The sequence below is a fragment of the Cnephaeus nilssonii genome, assembly GCF_951640355.1.
Source record: "Cnephaeus nilssonii genome assembly, chromosome: 4".
In the NCBI taxonomy this organism is placed as follows: domain Eukaryota; kingdom Metazoa; phylum Chordata; class Mammalia; order Chiroptera; family Vespertilionidae; genus Cnephaeus; species Cnephaeus nilssonii.
This window is the reverse complement of record NC_137075.1, coordinates 17,717,445-17,737,167: the sequence shown is the minus strand read 5'-3', so window position 1 is coordinate 17,737,167 and position 19,723 is coordinate 17,717,445. Positions and strand designations below refer to the sequence as shown.

General features: G+C 48.2%; 1 protein-coding gene across 1 annotated transcript; it reads left to right on the top strand.

Moving 5' to 3' along the window:
- Positions 1-3,983: 3,983 nt before the first annotated feature.
- On the top strand, positions 3,984-13,771 carry UCMA (upper zone of growth plate and cartilage matrix associated; the record flags this gene model as incomplete). The annotated part of the gene is made up of 5 exons (XM_079769974.1): positions 3,984-4,041; positions 4,369-4,434; positions 4,537-4,632; positions 9,110-9,208; positions 13,674-13,771. 5 exons carry the CDS (start codon positions 3,984-3,986, stop codon positions 13,769-13,771), a joined length of 417 nt encoding a protein of 138 aa, XP_079626100.1.
- Between the last annotated feature and the right edge of the window lie 5,952 nt (positions 13,772-19,723).

The window sequence follows — 19,723 nt, the reverse complement described above, 5'->3', positions numbered from 1 at the left end:
GTTGGGCTATGGCATCTGGTGATCTCACTTGCATGGAAACCCTCTCACCAAAGATCATTTCCACCTACAATTCTGATGGATCAGGTGATATGTTGAGTTGCTGCCCTTATCAAAGTTAAAATTGCACTGACAAAGTTAAACAGGGAAGGAGGACTTTATTCCAGACTATTTCAATAGAATAAAGAGAAGAGCTGGGGTTGGGGAAATAGCAGGACACCTGTGTTTGCTAGTTGGCCTTCACAATTGGAGTAAGGAACCCACCAAAGTCAGGCATGTACCCTCCTACAGAGGCTGGGAGGAGGGGTGTTGTCGCCTCCAATGTTTTCATTTCAAAAAGATGGTTCCCAGGTCCCTGGGAAATAAATTTCCTGGGTTGCAAAACCAGCAAGAAACTGGGAGAAGATTTGTATATACACTGAGTGGCCAGATTATTATGATCTCTGAACACATAATAATCTGGCCACTCAGTGTATATATATATATATATATATATATATATATATATATATATATATATATAATTAGAGGCCTGGTGCATGAATTTGTGCATGGGTGAGGCCTGGCCAGCCTGGCCAGGGTGAGGGGACTTGGGCGGTTGGCCAGCCTGCCTGCTGGTCGAACTCCTGGTCGAGGGGACAATTTGCATATTAGCCTTTTATTATATAGGATATACACTGAGTGGCCAGATTATTACGCGTTCAGAGATCATAATAATCTGGCCTCTCAGTGTATTTCAAAAGGACAGAATAATTGCAAGTTATTACTTACTTAATTGCAAGTTTTCTAAAGTAAATGCTCTAAATAAAGAAAGGTCAGGGGCCATAGTCAGGAAGAAACCTGTCTAAAGTTTAGTCAAGGTGAAGAGAATGTTAAGGCTGTCTTGCTCGCCCTCTAAGGCAATTCATAAATGAATTTCTTCTGATTGAGGAGAACCCTTAACCCAGTGTTACACAAACTTGGACATCTGAAGTCCCTGTACAGGTACCTTCTTCTGAATAGTCCATTGAAATGAACTCATAAATGCTTCCTTTTAATGCCTTCAACTAAGAGTGTTTTCACTGATTAAGTCAACAAACATTTATGGACTATCTATTCTGTGCCAGACACCATTTCAGGTATGAATAAGGTGGAAACTTCTCCTAAAAGAGACCTCACAGCAGTGAAGGAGATAGAGGAGTAAATGAACATTTAACATATAATGTGAAAGTTCCTCAAAAAAGTCAAACATGACCCAACAATTCCATTCTTAGGTATCTACCCAACAGAAAGGAGAACATCTGTCTACACAAAAACTTACGCAAGAATGTTCAGAACAGCATTATCCATAATAACCAAATGGTAGAAACAACCCAGATGTTCTTTAACTGGTGAATGGATAAATATGGTCTATCTCTACAGTAGACTATTACTCAGCAGTAAGAAGGAATGAGGTATTGATACACGCTACAAAATGGAGGAACCCTGAACACAGTGTTATGAAAGAAGCCAGTCACAGCAGGTCACGTGTGGTATGATTCCATTTAGATGGTGTGTCTAGAAAAGGCAAATCCATAGAGACAGAAAGCAGATCAGTGGTAATCTAGGGCTTTGGGGGTTGAGGGGCAGGGGGAGTGACTGCTAATGGGTATGAAGTTTCTTTTGGTGGTGATGAAAGAGCTTCAAAATTGACTGGTGATGGTTTGGTATAGTCACAAAATTATGGTTATGGGAAAATGGAAAGAGCCCTGGATTTGACCTCAGAAGACCTGGTTTGAATCCTAAAGTATTGTAGGCTTGATTTTTCCAATGACATGTCCTTTGAGCTTTCAGCTTTCTCTTCTTTCCATTTTCTCCACCTCACTGAATGATCTCACCACCCATCTACCCAGTTACCAAACTAGAAACTCGGGAGCCATCTGAAATGCACACCTCCAAACCTCTCACTGCCCCTAGATGATCAGTCATCAAGTCCTACTAATTATATTTCTTCAACCTTTTTAAATGCTCTGTCCTCTCCATTCCTGCTTTCTCCTGCCTTTTGCCAACATCATCTCTCACCTGTACTATTGCAAAAGCCTCCTCTCAGTCTCACCACTTGAGTCTAATGTCTCTCATTCTCCAGATGGCTGGGAGGGTGGTGTTTATAAAAGAAACCTCATGTCGCTTCCTTGCTCAGAATCATTCAATGGTCATTACTGTCATGATAGCAAACATGTATACAATGCTAAGAATTTTGGATGCATTAACTGGAATGCTCGCATCAATCCATTGAGAGAGGAAGGAATGGGGCAGAGATGGGTAAAATGACTTGCCCAAGGCCAAGCAGCTGCTTAAGTCTAAAGCTAGGATTGAACCCAGGGAACCTGGCCCCGGGTCTGTGCTTATAGTCACACTACACTGCCTCACAAAGGGGGAGGCCAAACTCATTTCTGTGACCCAGGCCCGCCTGCCTCCAGCCCCTCTGTGGCGCCTGTGCGTGGTGTACTGCACTGCCTGCAGTTCCTCAAAGGGGCCTCACTCCTCTGGGCCTTTGGACAATGCCTTCCTTTTTTTTTTTTTTTTAATGCCTTCCATTCTAACTGGACTCTGGAAACCCTTGTCCTTGGAGATGCTGGACAGGTAAATACATGTGATTGAAATAAATGGAACTAAAAAAGGCAGCGAGAGGAATGAGGGTATCGAGGATGTCACAGGTATCTCCCGTACCCCCTTTTCACCCAGGAGTCCCGCCAATATCACTCTGTCCTGTGGCCCGTCCCTCTCCCAGGGACACCTAGTTAGTAGGATAAATAAGTCCTTGTCGTGTCCTCACGCACATTGCCCTCCTGGGTGGGCCATGCAGAGCCCACCCCCACAGCTGGGGTCAGCCATGTGGACGGGGAGCCCTGCGTATGCTGCCAGCCGCCAGGGGCTTGGACACGTGTCCGTGGCACTTTCCTCCCCTGGAAACCAACCCATTTGTTTTGTTTACTCTGCCGGTTACTAGTGTTTTCCTGCCATTAACGTTCTTTTCCTGGCCAGTGGTCTAAGTACACAGGGATGTTACCAGGCAAGCCTGATGAAGGGGACTTTCGGGGGGCTGTGTCCTAGTCTATGGTGAGCACCATTAGGGAATTCTAAACAAGGCCAAAATCAACTCTTCAGCTGGTACCAAAGATCGGAGGATGGTTCATGATAGAGGACAGTGCCAAGACATCTCCAGGGGCCTGTGCCCCCGTGACCCCGTAGGGCTCCGATTCCACTGGCACCCCCAGTTCCGGAGCCCACCTCCTCCCCTACGTGGGCTTTGCCTTTGTCTCCATCCACAGAGGCATGCCCGGGGGCTCTGTCCACGCGGGGACTCTCCCTCCACGGGGGAAGGCTGACGGCCTCTCTTCCTTAGTGTCTCGAAAGGGCGGTGGGACCGAAGCCCCCTGCTTTGCTCGCCAGTGAGCATCCGCTGGGCACAAAGTGTCAAGGTGAGGGGAACTCTGGTGACCATCAGGACGGCCCACCTGTCCATGCCAGTGTCACTCTGATGGGGGGTCTTCCTGGTCCCTCTCTGCTTGACTTCTGAGTGGAAGTCCCCCTCGATCCCCCCCCTTGGTCCCTCCCACGGGCTGCAGTCCCCACCTCCTCTGCAGCAGATGCCAGGAGCTCTTTAAACTTGCCCTTGGCCTCTGGAATCCCGACTCTGAGGCTGGGCATTCCAACAGCAACTCCTTGGGTGCGGATCTTGGAAAGGCCACTTCAAAACTGTCTCAGCCCGGGCCCCAAGGACAGGCTCCGCTTCTGTGAGGTTTGCAAGGTGCCAAAAACATCTCCGGTGCTCAGGCCGGAGCAGCCAATGGAAGCCATGACCCAGACCCCTCCCACTCCCTCCTCAGTGGCATCCCAGCCTCCCGAGACTCTCCTCCCTCTCTGCCGGCCTGTCTGACACAGAAGTGAGGACCCAGAGGCCTCGGGCTGCAGAACCTTCTCCACCTGCCCTGTGGTTCCCCGACGGAGCCTCATCCTCTCCACAGATGGCCTGGAGACCGCTGCTCCTTGTCGCCTGTTTCTCGGCCGCGATGCTCCTGTGCAGTGAGTAAGGGGAGGCTCCAGGATGGACTGGTGTTAGGTGAGCTGTCAGGTGGCTGGCCCAGAGAGAAAGGGGCGGGGTGCTTATCTGTAAGATGGCTGTGCGGTGTGTGTGTGTGTGTGTGTGTGTGTGTGTGTGTGTGTGTGTGTGTAACACAGCACAGCACAGAGAAAACCGTTCGCTTGGTGGTTTCTTGGGGCTGGTGTGTGTGTGACCCAGGACCCCCACCGGGGCCTGGCCACCACTGTCCTGGGAAGGACTGGCCTTGCCTGGTGGGGGTGAGGGTCCCTTCGGTGTGCTGCGCCCTCACTCTATGCTCGTGCCCACAGTGCTGCAGGAGGGGACCGGCGCATCCGTGGGCACCGGGCAGGGGGCTGGACAAGAGGCCCAGGAAGGTGAGTGCAGGGGCCACCCAGGGGTGCAGGGCGGGTGGGCCAGCCCCTGAGGTGGCCCTGGTGAGCCTGTGCAGGTTGTGACCGGCCTCCTTCGGGCTCCAGGTGTGGAACGGAAGATTTTCATGCAGGAATCGGATGCCTCGAATTTCCTCAAGAAGCGTGGCAAGCGGTCCCCCAAGTCCCGAGATGAGGTCAACGGTAAGGATGCTGACCACCTGCCTTCTGCTGGGCCCTCTGGCTCCTTCTCGCTCCCGGCCAGCTGGACTGTGGGGACCTAGCTCCGCGGGCGTCAAAGGGCCTGCAGCTCTTAGTTAGAAATCCCACGCCTCCTGGATTGCAGGTCACATCTGTTTCGACTGACTGTTGTCAGGGTACGAAACAAGAGGATGATGAGATACATCCCGATTCCAGAAAGTTAGAAACATGCAAGGGAAAATCTGCGTTCTAGTTGGGACAGACACACGATCTCAGTGTGTGCTTATAGGGGTACTGAAAAGTGAGCCCTTATATGCAAGAGCAGCAGCATTGCGAGCAGGGAGAGGGCACGTGGTACTCCAAGCCAGGATTGTGGGTTTGGTGACAGCTTTACTGCTAAGTGGCCTTGGCCACTTCCTCTCCCGGGGCCCAAGTTTCCTTATTTACAAGCCCCTGAAAGTGTGGTATTCGGCCAGCAGTGTGTTTTTTTTTTTTTTTTTTTTTTAGTTTTTATTTCCAATGCATTTGGGAGGCTTTTGAGCTCAGAGGCATGTCTCCATTCAGCCTGAAGTAGCCCCTGGTAACCCCTGCCAAGCGGGGACCCTCATTTCCATGACCCATCGACCCTCAAAGGCATTTGCGTTTTCTGCCCTTGAACTAGATTCTTCCAAGGGCTGTGGGTGCTGACTGTCTCCCAGGCTGGGGCTGGATTCATTGCTGGTGTGTGTCTGAATAAACTCTTTGTGTCGCTCAGCAAAGTAACTTGCTCCGTCAAAATAACAGGAGTGTTTTCAAATGATGGGGAAGAAGAGAGTGGAAAATGCTGGGAGATAAAATTCCTTTTTTTAAAAAAAACAACAAAAAACACCTGGATAAATATTAACCAAACTGGGAAAATTTCCAGGCCTCATACAAGTTGAGATTTAAAAGCTTGCAAATGTCAAGAAACACTGAAAAGACTGCTGGAGATTGGGCAGTTCCTGATAGAAATCAGAGAAGCAACCGCTGGCAGACTCCCAGTGGGGAGCAGGTGCGAATTTTAGGGCAAATAGTTTCCTCCTTGGAAGCTGAGCAGAACAATGAGGCACACGACTAAGCCAGAGGTTCCTCACCTCAAACAGAAGCTCAGGGTGCTGGTTGTGGGGAGCCGAGGGCAGCCGGGAGAATACCTAGGGTGCACCTGAGTTCATGTCTTGTCCCCTTGTCAATTTCAGTGGGTGGACAGGAGATCCGTGCCCAACTATGTCTCGGGTTGGGTAAAGGGCAAGTGATCAACTTGAATTTGGAACCAGGGGACAGGCATCTTACACCTCTAAGCTCCTGGGTAACAATGCAGGTCACTTTAGGGTGAAAGGAGGAACTAATCTGATAAAATGCATGTTCTTGAGAAGAGATGTATGTACAACGCCCAGTGTAAAAATAGCATCTTGTCCCAAGAATTAGTTTTTATTTATTATAAGTCAAAGGTCCAATGTGGCACCTCCAAAAAAGCCATTTGGGAAGATTGTTGCTTTTCTGGCGTACATAGGGATGGAAAATGCTTCTTTAGGAATTGGCATGGCTCATTAAGCACCTGCTTAGAGTCTAAACCCCTGCCTCCCACCCCACCCCCACCTCACCCCCCACCCCCAGCAGCTTTCTGTAGCATCGTTGGAGCTTGTGGTGGGTTGTAAGATTCTGCCATGCACAGTGTGTTCTGTCCAGTAGTGGAGTGTGGGTGCCTGGAGCTCAGGCCCCAGTCCCAGCCCGGCCTTGACCAGCTGTGTGGTCTTGATTAAATCACTTCACCTCTCTGAGTGAATTGCCTCCTAAGAAATGTGTGGATGTGGGGCAAGAGGCGAGGCATGGGGATGGACTGAAGTACCAATTCCTTCTGCCAAAGTAAAGATTCCTGCAATATGTAAGTAAAGGCACAAGTGTGGGGAAAACATGGGATTTACCGAAGGAATCTGCACTGAGACCAATTCAAAAAACTTGATTTTTCACCTGAGTTAAGTTAAATAATATGAACCTAATATAAATAACTAGTATTTAATTAATTTACTTATTCTTGTAAGTTCCTTACTTTCAAGAAGGGTTTGAGATGGTTTCCGGTCTTCCCATCACAAAGAAATACTACTTGTTTCTCCAGCACCCCTGTACTGTGGGGTGGGGCAGTCAGCGATGGCTTTCCTGCTTCCATCATAAACCCCCACCTCCTCTTGCACATCCAAGCTGGTGGGGGCAACAGCACCTCAGCTTCCCCTTTGACGTGAGGGGAATCACACCTCCCCTCCTGGGAGGGATGAGCGTCCTGAGGGAGCAGTTCCTCCTGCACCAGACACAGCCGCCTGCTGCCTTGGATGCTCCAGATGAAGCCCCGACAAAAGAAATGTCTTGAAACCAAGAGCACTTTAAATCATTTCCACATTTAATTTCCACAGCTCTCGCACCAAAGAGGTCAAAGTGCAGATTTGAGGGCAGAAATGGATGAACTTGGAATCTAATTTATTTTAGATCTAAAACGTAGAGGTTTTATTTTTCGACTAAATTAGAGCCGGTGAGAAACAGCTGCACCTGCTAATGAGGTGGGATGAGGTCGTTCAGGTGGGATTCCCTGTGGGCTCAAGGTAGTGCTGGTGAGCTTCATTGTTCAACGGCCAAGGAATGATCACCATCTTCATGTGTTCTCAGTGACAGTTTTCAGCTTTTACTGGGTGTATTTCTTGCAACCGTAGAAGTGTACTTCCAATTTTGTAATGTGGAACTCGGATTCCTCATAAAAAGGTTCACAGCCAACTTTACTGGAATGCATTGCCTTACAAAATAAGGGATGCCTGCGGTTACTGTTTCCATCAGGAAGTTTGACAGACCATCCATATGCTGTACTAGTTATCTATTGCTGTATAACCAACAACCCCCAACCTAGCAGCTTGAACAAATTACCTCAAAATTTAGCAGCTTAAAACATTTGTTGTCTCACATTTGCTAGGGTCAGAAATCTAGATCTAATGAGCTGGTAGCCTCCGGGTCAGGTTTCTCAGGCTGCAGTTATCTCAAAGCTTGACTGTGAGAAGATTCCTTTTCAAGCTCATTTACCTGGTTGTTGGCAAGCCTGAGGTCCTTGCTGTTGGTCAGGGACACCAGTGTCTCGCCATGAGTGGGCCTCTTCGTAAGACAGCTTACAGCATGGCAGCTGGCTTCTCTGAGTGGAGCAAAATGGAGAAAGAGGCCAACCAACCCAAGACAGAAGCCACAGTCTTGTTTGTAACCTACTCGTATGTGGAAAGTCACATTCCACAACTTTTACCGTATTCTGTTCATTAGTAGCGAATCACTAGACCAGCCCTACACAAGGGGAGGGAATTAGCACAGCTAGGGGCATGAGTATCGGGATCATCTTAGATTTCTATCAGCAGCCATAATGCCTCTTAGTAGAGGGACAGAATCTCTCTTACTTGCCTCTTTAACCCTAGTGTGTATCATACATTGTGACCGTGATAGGTGCTCTAAGATGTTGAATGAATTTGAAGGTATTAATTAATGTGAAATGAACTTTAAGTTGGATGACTCCCTCTTATAATTCACTAGTGACCTGTCACGTGAAATTGTGCAAGACCCAGGACCCCTCCCCACCTCCTCCTTCCCCCCCACACCATGGGACCGCCCCGAGTCCTGGAGTCCCACCCCTCGTGGCCGGCGTACCGCGGGACGGCCCCGAGTCCTGGAGTGCTGCCCTGATGCCCTGCCTCCGGGCTGCACGGAGCAGCCGCCAAGCTCCGCCCCTGCGGCATGCACGTGGGGCTGAGGAAACCCAGGCAGAAATTGGGGGCCCCGCCTCCACTGCCCCATCCCCGCTGTGCACGTCACCATCTTGTGTTGTGTTATGGTGTGAGGGTCAATTTACATACTACCTCTTTATTATAGGGGATTTCTTTTTTTAAAATATATATTTTTTTATTTCAGAGAGAGGAAGGGAGAGAGAGAGAGGGATAGAAAGGTCTAAAATGAGAAAGAATCACTGATTGGCTGCCTCTTGCATGTCTCCTACTGGGGATCGAGCCTGCAACCCAGGCATGTGCCCTGATCAGAAATCCAACCGTTACCTTCTGGTTCATAGGTCGACACTCAACCACTGAGCCACACCAACTGGGCTATAATTAATTTCTGATCATTGGACTTCTAGTTTCTAAGTGGCCTAATATATCTGGACATACCACTAATTTTATGATTGAAACTAAATTGCTTCATCTTTTGGAGTCTCAGTCTTCTCATTGGCACAAAGAGGCGGCTGGATGAGAAGACCTCCCAGTCCTTCAAGTTCGAAAGTCTGTGTCAGGAGTACACCCTTTCAATGAAGCCCCCATCCTTAGCCCTCCCAAACAAGCCCTTCCCAACCAGATGACATTTCCTAGGCAAAATATTAGTAATGGGTGTTCCCCTAAATGTGTGCAGATACCCCTATTCTTGGGGGCAACTCTCACCTCTTACCCTTCCCCAGCGGAGAACAGGCAGAAGCTGCGGGCTGACGAGCTACGAAGAGAATATCACGAGGAACAACGGAACGAGTTTGAGAACTTTGTGGAGGAGCAAAACGATGGTAAGAGCTCTTCAGCCAGTGTCTCCAGGGAAGTGGGGCTTCGCTGGAAAACCACGAGTTGTCTCTACTTCTCCCCACATTTTAGAGGAGAAGGGAAGCTCTACTTTCATGTTTATGGGAGTCTTGAAAAGAAGGGAGAAAGTCGTAAGTGGACATAGAACTTGAGAAGGGACTGAAAAGGATAGTACCCTCGGTTACCATGGGCTCAGGGACTGTGGGGCTAACTGCATTTTCTCCTGCTTGGGGATCACTGTGGTGGGCTGTGTCCTCTGTACTGGTGAACTTGGCACTGGTAGAGTTGGATTGGGAGGCTTTCAAACACAGTTTTAAGTGTCTTGGACTCACATCAATGTAATGGCTTTAGGAACTACCCATCCTGGGAAACCAAGGCCTCCCTTTACTTATTCACTAAGATCAGCATCTTATCTGATGGGTGGAGGAAAACCAGGAAAACTCACTGGTCACCAGTGCCCTGCCTTTGCCCTTCCCCACCTCCAACACCAACATCCACAGGTGACATGAAGGCTCCAACACACGCATAACATTGGGCATCGGCATGCTTCTATGTGGTTTGCTTGTGCCCTTACCTCGCTGCTTTAGTGTCTTCCCTGCTAAGCTGTCACCTTTGCCTCAGTATCTCACTAGGCAATCAGCACCTCTCATTTCTGCCCTCAACCCTTGGGCAGATAGGGCTCCTGCTTCCCCAAGGAAATGCCGATTTCATCAAGGCCTCAGTGAGGCAGCTGGGAGTGGGTGTGGGTGAGGGAAAAGGGAGGCTCTATCTTTGAACCACACAGCCTTTCATCGGGTTGCATTTGACCTTGGATCTACTGAGTACCCTCAAGTAAAAATCCTTTGGTACATTTATTTATTTTTATTTTAAAATATATTTTATTGATTTTTTACAGAGAGGAAGGGAGAAGGATAGAACGTTAGAAACATCGATGAGAGAGAAGCATCAATCAGCTGCCTCCTGCACACCCCCTACTGGGAATGTGCCCGCAACCAAGATACATGCCCTTGACCGGAATCAAACCTGGGACCCTTCAGTCCGCAGGCTGACGCTCTACCCACTGAGCCAAACCGGTTAGGGCCCTTTGGTACATTTAATAGTGATCAGACCAGCAGGCCTGTGTGTGTGTGCATGTGTGTGCGTAATCCTTTTTTTTTGGTCTTTCAAGACTGCAATGCTCTTGAACAAGCTCCGGGCTGCATGTGAATTTAGACATAGGCCCGATTTAGGTCACCTTTGTTAGAGAAGGTCAGCAGTTTCCGTTCTGAAGTTGTCGTCTCCTGGCTTGTTTGCACTGGTGGGTTTGAGGGGTAACACCCTCTTAGGGCACCTGGTAGTGAAGAGGATAGGATCACCAGATACCGAGGGCTGCAGGCCAAGCCCTTTGCCCTGCGGCGGCACCTGGCTGAGCCTGCAGCAGGTTGTCAGGCTTGGATCCTGGCAAAGCAGACTTTTCTGGGAACAACTCAGGCGTCATAACTCAGAGGCAAGCACGTCTGTTTACCTTGGTGGACAGCTTGGGGAGAGGCATTTTAAAATGAGAATGTGGCCTCCAAAATTCCTTCAGCGGTTTGTTTTTTTCCCCTCATAGCATGAATAACAGCATTTTATTTTGTGCCTTTTTAAATGTCTCAAGTCCAAGTCCTTGGCATCGGGGTAGAAAAATTCACTGTTTTCCCTTTCGTGATGAAATTAGGATGAGAGGTCAGGTGCCTTGGGGATGACGGGTCCTCCTCCAAAGCCAGAGGGGACTAAGATCGGGACCTCAGGGCAGGGCACAGGCCTTCCGGGACGGCAGTGCAGCCGCGGTCATTGCTGAGCACCTGCTCTGTCAGGCAGTGGGCTGGACCGCCCAGTCCTCACCACCAGCCTCTGAGGCCTTGCAATCTCCATTTTACAGTTTCAAACCTCATCCTGAGACAGGATACATGACTATCCAAGGTGGCATTGCTGGTAAGGGGTCTGAACCAAGCCAGCAAACTCGTGTTGTTGTAAGTGAAGGGTAATCAACTGTGTAAGGTCTGGAGATATTCGCTGCAGGGACTGGCCGTGAGGATGGAGTGAGGAGGGCAAAGCAGAGGGGCCCAGAGAGGGTCTCCCCAGAGCGGCATGAAGGAGGCAAACAGGTGGGGCAGGCCCGGCCGGCCTGAGGGTACAAGTGCACTTTTCTCCCCTTCCCCTGCCTCTGCGGGGAGCACTGAGTCATGCGCAGTGGCCAGGCGGCTGGAAACCTGCACCCAGGCCTGCTCAGAGCCCTTCCCTGAGGCCCCACGCCCACAGCTCCCCCCGCCCCCCGCCCCCACCAGGACTCTGGTTTCAGTTGGCTATCTTCATCTGACAAAGGCACCGGTTCTCAGAAGAGTAGAGAGCAGTTGGATGTTCCTCCTCTCCCCGAGGTTCTTGCTTCATAAAAGCAAGTGCGGAGGCATACCTTGGGGAACCAGGAGGACTCCGGTTTCCAGGGGAGGAATTGTAGGCAGTGGTCTGGAGGGGGGTTCTGGGTAAGAGTGGCCTTCCTGAGGACCTGAAAACCCCACCCCAAAGGCCTCTCTATCAACCTACCCAGGCCACCGGTCCTGGTTTGGGGAAAGCGGGCGGGAAAGCTTAGCGCCTCGCTCAGCTCTGCCGTGGCTCCTGGTTGCAACTCTACTCAAAACCACCCGCGTCACAGGCAACAATAACAGGTCTGCCTCCGAAGCTCCAGGACCAGCGGTGCTGAGCTCCCACTCCTAAGGCAAAGTGCAGCACACGTGGGCTCCCACCTTCAACGCCGAAGCCGGTCAGGCCATCTGAGGTTGGCGGCACAACAAAGGGTCCGGCCACACGTGGTCCCTACACGAAAGCCACACTCTCAGGGCCTCTGGTCTTCACCAGGGAGGCCCTTCCCTTTGACTAAGTAAAATGGTCTAAGAAGAGGCTGGCGTGGTCTGGGGGGAGTCATGCTCTCAAGATTGGCAAAGAGTGGCTGGTCCACGCAGCCTGAGAAAGGTCTGAACCGTGACAGCTGACACCCAAAGCTAACATCCAGCCTGGGCCTGACTGTGGCCTCGAGTCTGTCTCTGGGGGCCAAGTCCCTAAGTGGGATTTTAGCGCCAAGGGCTCACCTAGGAAGGAAACATTCCCAGCGGCCACACGGCCCGAACACCCATGGGTGACGAGGCCCCGCTGTCGAGGTCACCTGGCTCTCCCAGGTGCTAAGGGCACTCTCTCCACACGCAGAAGCCGCAGGCCATGCTGTGAGCCCAGGGCCACGAGGAGGCACTGCACGGGCACTGAAGTCAGGGGCACAGGCTTTCTGATCCTCGATGTTGTTGCCTTCTTTCGTTAGGACTTCCCATCCTCCCAACATTTTTCAAAAATACTTCTAAAAAATTGTGATAAAATATATAGAACATAAAATTTGTCACCTTAACGAATTTTAAGTGCATAATTCAGTGGCATGTAGTACATTCACAGAGTTGCACAACCGTCACTATTCCCCAAACCCTTTAATTACCTCAAACAGAAGCTCTGTACCCATTCTGCACAGCCATTGCCACAGCCTGGTGACCGCTAGTTCATGTTCCGTCTCTGAATTTGCCTATTCTAGCTATTTCATAGAAGCGGATTTACACAATATTTGTCTTTTTTTTGTGTCTGGCACATTTCACTTAGCATGTTTCAAGGTTCCTTTATAGTATAGCACGTATCAGAAGGTCATCCTTTTCATCCCTGAATAATACATAGGTACATACATGTATACATATATCTCACATTTAAAAAATGTTTTTATTGATTTCGGAGAGAGGAAGGGATAGAAACATCAATGACGAGAGAAAATCATTGATTGGCTGCTTCTGTACGCCAGACCCCTCCCCACTGGGGGATCGAGCCTCAACCCAGGCATGTGCCCTGACCAGGAATTGAACTGTGACCTCCTGGGTTGACACACAACCACTGAGTCACACTGGCCGGGCTAAACCCATTATTGTTAAAGCTTAGAAAACACAGAACAGTATGGAGATAGCAATTACTCATAATCCCATTATTCCAAATTGACAACGAGTTTTTGGAATGGTATGGCTTAGAGTCTATTTTTATTGCTATTTTGCTACTTTTGTATTTTGTGCCTTAGGTATTATAACTTTGAGCCAGTTTCTGCATACGGCTCTCCCCCCTTCGCTGGCTGTGCGGGGAGCACTGAACTGGAGTGCCAGACCCTGTTCTCGGCTCCCCTGCCACCAGCTCTGTGACCTTCACCTGTCTGGGCCCGATTGGTAAAGTGAGACCTTTGGATTCGGTGTTTCCCAGGCCCTGCCAGCTCTAACCTGTGATGTCTGTCACCAGTGCACACAGGTGTTGGTTCACGGCACCGCGGGAGGGAGGTTTGGGTTGACAGCTCCAAGGGAGCTTGGTGGCTGCCTTCAGGTCAGAGTCCTCTCGACCCTAACATGATTTCATCTCTCCTCCCAGAACAAGAAGAGAGAAACCGGGAGGCTGTTGAGCAGTGGCGCCAGTGGCATTATGATGGCCTGTACCCATCATATCTCTATAACCGCCACCACATCTGACCTCATCCTGGTGAACCTAGGAGATGGAGCTTGAAATGCACGTACTCATCCAGGTGTTCCACCCCAGGTGTCGAGCAACTCTCTCCCACACAAACAGGCCTTCAAAGGGTCTCAATTCGGGGCCTGCTGTGGCAAACACATAAGGCCTTTCATTCTGATGGATTAAAATGCCCTGGCTCTCGCTGCTTTGCAGATGAATTTTGAGGTGAGCGAATGCCTATGGGGCCGCCTAGCACCAAACCTATAGTTTCCCCTTGCTTAGCCATTGTTCCCAAAGTAAGAGTCCCTTTCCATAGAACAATGAAAAGAATCACAGTAAAGAGAGATTACATGTTTCCTTACAGCTTACAAATAAAAATGCTGAGTCAACAATAAATTATCTTCTCTCTTTTTTTAAATCCTCATGCTTAGAGAGAGGGAGAGAGAAAGAAACAATGATGTGAGAGAGAAATATCGATTGGTTGTCTCCTGTACACGCCCCAACCGAGGATTGAACCTGTGACCCAAGCATGTGCCCTGACCAGGAATTGAATCGGCAACCCTTCGGTGGATGACGCTCAACCAACTGAGCCACTCTGGCCAGGCATGAATTATCTTCTCAAATCCCAAACTGAGGGGTGTCGACCTACCACCCCTGAGTGACAGAGTTACTCACACTGACTTGGGTGTTTGAAAGCTTGAACTCAGGAGTTCTATTCCCTATTTCCTCAGCATGTCTCAGTAGTCATATGAAAACCTATTGTTTTGGTAAAACCATTCTCTGAGCCCAGGTGCTTCTCTGAAAAGAGTGTTAAGGTCCAGCTGTGGTTTTTTTAATTGCACCAATCAGAAGCCAGGGTTACAGCAAGGCCAGTTGTAGCCCAAAGTAGAAAACAGATAAAACTGAGTTTTGGTATCATCTGCTTTTTCTTCATAGTGCCTTTATTAGTTTGTTAGGGCTGCCATATCAAAGTACCATAACCTGGGTGGCTTAAAATGATGCACATTTATTCTCTCACAGTTCTGGAGGCGAGAAATCAGAAATCAAGGTGTTGACAGAGCCATACTCTCTCCCAAGGCTCTTCCTAGCCTCCTCCAGCTCCTGGTAACCCAGGCTTCCCTGGCTCATGGCAGCATCCCTCCACTGTCACATGGCTTTCTTTCCTCCCCATGTCTTCCACCACCTTTTCTCTTTCTGTGTTTCTCCTCTTCTTATCAGTCATATCGAATTAAGAGTCTATCCTACTAACCTCATCTTAATCTGATTACATCTGCAAGGACCCTATTTCCAAATAAGGTCACATTCACAGGTTCCAAAGGTTAGGACTTCAGCAAATCTTTGGGGGAGGGGGACACAATTCACTGCTAGCAGTGGCCCCTTCTCTCCCAACCACTCTGCCTTCCTGCCCCAGACTCAGCATCTCTCCTACTTCTATCCTTGCTCTCCACTTCCTTCAGGAATTCTACACTAAGATAAATCCCACACTAAGAGTGCCGAATAATGTACATAGGCACCTCTGCAGAGTCACAGTCCTTGGGAGGATAAAGAAGACCCTGGGTGGAAAATAAGCATCCACCCTTGACCTCTCCCTGTCCCCACCCCTGGGCCCTCTCTTCCTCCATGGCCTGCTAGTCCAGCCTGCTTTTTGCCGGAAGCCAATTCCAGCATGTCATAACTGCAAGAGTTTCATCAAAAGGTTGATGGAACTTGGGGACTCAACAAGGGCTGAGTCACATATGTTATCACCTGCTGGGATGGCTAAAGGCATTTCCCCAAACCTGAAAAGGATGATTGCTTGCTGCCAGACAGCTCAGGGCATCTTAATCTACATGTTATTGCCTCCTCCTGGCCAAACACCTGAACAGTGGAAGTAATTCTTCCAATCTGACAATGGATTCTGTACCTAACCCTACCCTTTGATGTGTCTATCTCCACCTTGCCTTAGGACAAATTGTGTTAATAAAAAGCAAGGGGTCCTGAGACAAGGGGAACTTGGTTTCTTCAGCCAGGCTCCTCTACCCCCTTTTCCCCCAAATGCCTTTCAAAATTATGTTTCATCTCTGGATTCTTATTTAATTTACACACAGCCCCTTCTCCAGGTTTCCTGAACCCTTCTAGATGCCGGATCAAGAACCCCCGGCATTAAATGGCACCCAACGTGGGGTGTTAGCTTTTGAGGTTGAGCTTCCCATGCAGTATAGGGCAACTTTCCTTTGAGGAAAAGCTGCTCATTGTGGTACAATACTCCACCAGAGGTGGGACTATTTATTAGATCAGGATACTTTGCAACAAATGTATGTATTTTAAAGTAATTTTTAAAGATTGTTAAAACCTTTAAACACATTCTGGTAATGAAGCAATTATGCATTTTCCAAATCACCTTATATATGGTCAGCACTGTAGGTTGGTAACCCCAACTTAGGAGGGGGTATCTGTTTTCACACACCCATTGGGCAATAGAGGCAAGGCAAAGCATTGCTCTCTCCCCTCCGCCAGGAAACAGGAGCCACAATCTGGTCTGTTGTAGGTAGCGTTGACACATCCACATGCTCTCTGGCAAGGCCAGCAAGTAGGCAGATGATGGCTAAAGCATTCTCAGTCCAGTCTCCACTGCCAGTGTCTCAAAAGGCCTGCCCTGTCCACAGGAAAAAACACGGGCGGGGGGGGGGGGGGGGGGGCGGGGACGGGGCAGCTCGGAGAGCACAGATGTAAAAAAACAAGGAAGGTCTGGGTGTGGGGCCAATTTAAAACAAAACAGCCTGTCCTTGCCTCTTTAATGTCCACACTTGGAGTGCTGGCTCTAGATAAACAACTCTGGCACAAATGGGCCCCCTTATTTCTGGCAGAAATAAGAATTCTATTACCTCATTCTACCCCTGTCTTTAACAAGGACCCTATTATACTTCAGGGTTTTCAAATTCCACCCAGAATTCCTGCAGTAAAGCCAATCAGAGTCATTTCCTGGGCAGGGGGAAGCGTGCCAAAGGTAACAGGACCTGGAATCCGGGCAGCCACATTCAATAGGAAGTTAGTAATGGAGCAATCTGTATTTTTAGAGACTGGCCTTGTCAAAGGTGTGGTTTGGGACATTCTACCCCCTAGTTCTTTAGGGGTTTCAGGTTAAGTGGCTGAAAACAAAGCCTTCAAAGGATGGACTGGTGAAAACTCATTTTTTATTCACTACTTTTTTTTTTTTTTTTTTTTTAATGTGTACTCCAGGGAAGATACTGCAAATGATTGGACCATCTGCCTTTATTTAGATTTTTTGGGGATGGGGTCATTTTCATGAGCCTAATGATTTTTAAAATTTAAAAAACTTGTTATATACTTTTTATCAGTTTCACTTTGTTGGGTTAATTTCTAATTCATTTTCAACCAACTATGTTCTAATTCTTTGGTAAGGTTTTCACAATTTGAAAGTTCTTAAGGGATTTGTCCCAAAGCAAATTGGGTAAATATGGAGGATCTCGTTCACAGAGTAACTCTGCTACCCTCTGCGATCTTATCATGTTCTTTGGCTGCCTCCCGCACGCCCCCTACTGGGGATCAAGCCTGCAACTCGGGGAATGTGCCCTTGACTAGAATCAAACCTGGGACCCTTCAGTCCGCAGGCTCTATCCACTGAGCCAAACTAGCTAGGACTGTTCTAGCCCTTTTTAAAGGTTTGCCCACTTTCCACATTATTTTGATTTTTTTAAATTAAAAATATTTTGAATGTATACAAAGTTTAAAGAATGTAAAAGATGAAAAGGAATTGTCCCTCCCCTGTATCCCAAAGGAAACAGTCATTCCCGAGTTTGAGTATTCTTCAAGTTGATCTGTGCACATCTAGGTATCTAGCTATACTTTTTCCATTTTTATTTTTTAAACTTCAAAATTCACTTTTGATCAATAATGCCTACTTTACCTATTAAACAAATTTTCTACCATTGAAAAATCTGTATAATTAATTTATATTTAAGCAGTTTGCAAAAAGCTTTCTCAGATAAAAAGCCTCCTATAGGAATGGTAATGTTTGAGGGAAGTGCCTGACAAAAACACTTATTTAATGTGTAAAAAAAAGGTGAAAAATATTTAGACAAGTTCTCACTAATTTTCACACTCTAATAATGCAAATTAAACTACAATTTCATATTACCATGCACCTATCAGGATGGTTAAAAATAAAATACCTATAAAATACCAGTGAGGATGTGGAGAAATGGAACTCTCATACATTACCAGTGGGTATGTAGAATGAGACAATTACTTTGGAATATAGTTTACCAATTTCTTATAAATCTAAACATACACTTAGCATCTGACTCAGAAATCCCACTCCTATTTACCTGAGAAATGAAAACACATAGCCACAGAAAGACCTAACATTGGCAGCAGCTTTACTTATATCTGCCCCATAGTGGAAACAATCCAACCCGAACATTCATTGGGGGGCATATCCACCGTGAAATACTCAACAATAAAGAACGAATTGCTGATACATTCAAGAACATGGATGTACTTCAAAAATACTATGCTAGTCTGGCTGGTGTGGTTCAGTGGTTGAGCATCGTTATGAACCAGGTCATAGTTTGATTCCCAGTCAGGGCACATGCCCAGGTTGCAGGCTCGACCCCAGTAGGAGGCATGCAGGAGGCAGTTGATGAATGATTCTTTTTCATCATTGCTTCTATCCCTCTCTCTGAAATCAATTTAAAAAATACTATACTAAGAGGAAAAAACCAGATATAATTTCAATTTATATGAAACTCCAGAAAAGACAGACCTAAATTATAATGACAACAGACCAGTGATGGCCGGGGACATGGAGTGTGGACTGGGAAGTGGCAAGAGGCAACCTTTTGGGGTGATGGAAATATCTTCTATCTTGCTTATGCACTGGTTACATGGTATACTTATTTGTCAAAATTTATTGAACTGTACACTTAAGATGCATGCCTTTTACTGTATGAAATTCAGACCTTAATAAAGTTAATTTTAAAAAGTACCAACAGAGAAGTCTTTGCTTGAGCAATATTACTATAGACTTGGTTCCAATCTTAGTTTCAACCCATAATTTTCAAATTACTTAAGCAATTTCCTAATCTGCAAAATGGGGACACTCCTAATTATCTGTGGTCTTACCTAATTGCTACATTTATTTGAAACTCCAGAATCAGGGGGAGAAGCCAAGATGGCGGCGGAGGTGAACGGCTGATCTGTTGCCTCGCATGGCAGTTTCGGAAAAACAACTAAAAGATGGACTGGTGAGCGCGGCGACTCCTGCTCGCGTCTCCCCAGGCCGGGCGGCTGCTCCTCTCAGCCAGCACCGCAGCCGGGGCCATGAGCTCGTGGGCGCCGCGGCAGCTGCTGTGGCGGCGGCCGCGGACTCGGGGCAGTGGCTCTCAGTGAAGGAAGAGACCATCTTTCTGCGAGACGGGCCCACCCGCGTCACCGACCTGGCCCAGCTCCCCACTGAGATCCTCGGGGCCCCGGAGACCGCCAACACCGACTTAGAGGATTCTTAGGACTTCCTGTCTTACACTCAAGTCCTCTAGCCATTTTGAGAGAGGAGAACCAAGAAGGCAGCAAAGTCAAACAAAGGAACTTCGCGCACAGCAATTTCAAAGTTAAACAAAGGAACTTCGCCGCGCACAGAGCATCTGCCACCCAGAACCACAGGAGAGCTGGCTGAATGGTGGATTTACAGCTAAGAGAGAAGAGGAAAGAGCGAACTCTGGAGGAGCTGAGGCGCGGAGGCGCGTGGGTCGGGGGAAGGGACTTGTGGCTTTTGTTCCAACCCTAGGGGAGATTAGCTCCCCAGACGCCTGCGGGGAGAGGCTGGACTCTCGGCCTTTGGATCGGAGAGTGGGAGTGACTTCCTTGTGGAGGTGCGCCCAGCAATCAGTGTTTGCTGCATTGGAGTGCGGAACAAGGGGGCTTAGAAACGTGAAAAGCAGAAAAAAGCAGACTTGCAGCCAGTGCGGTTCGCC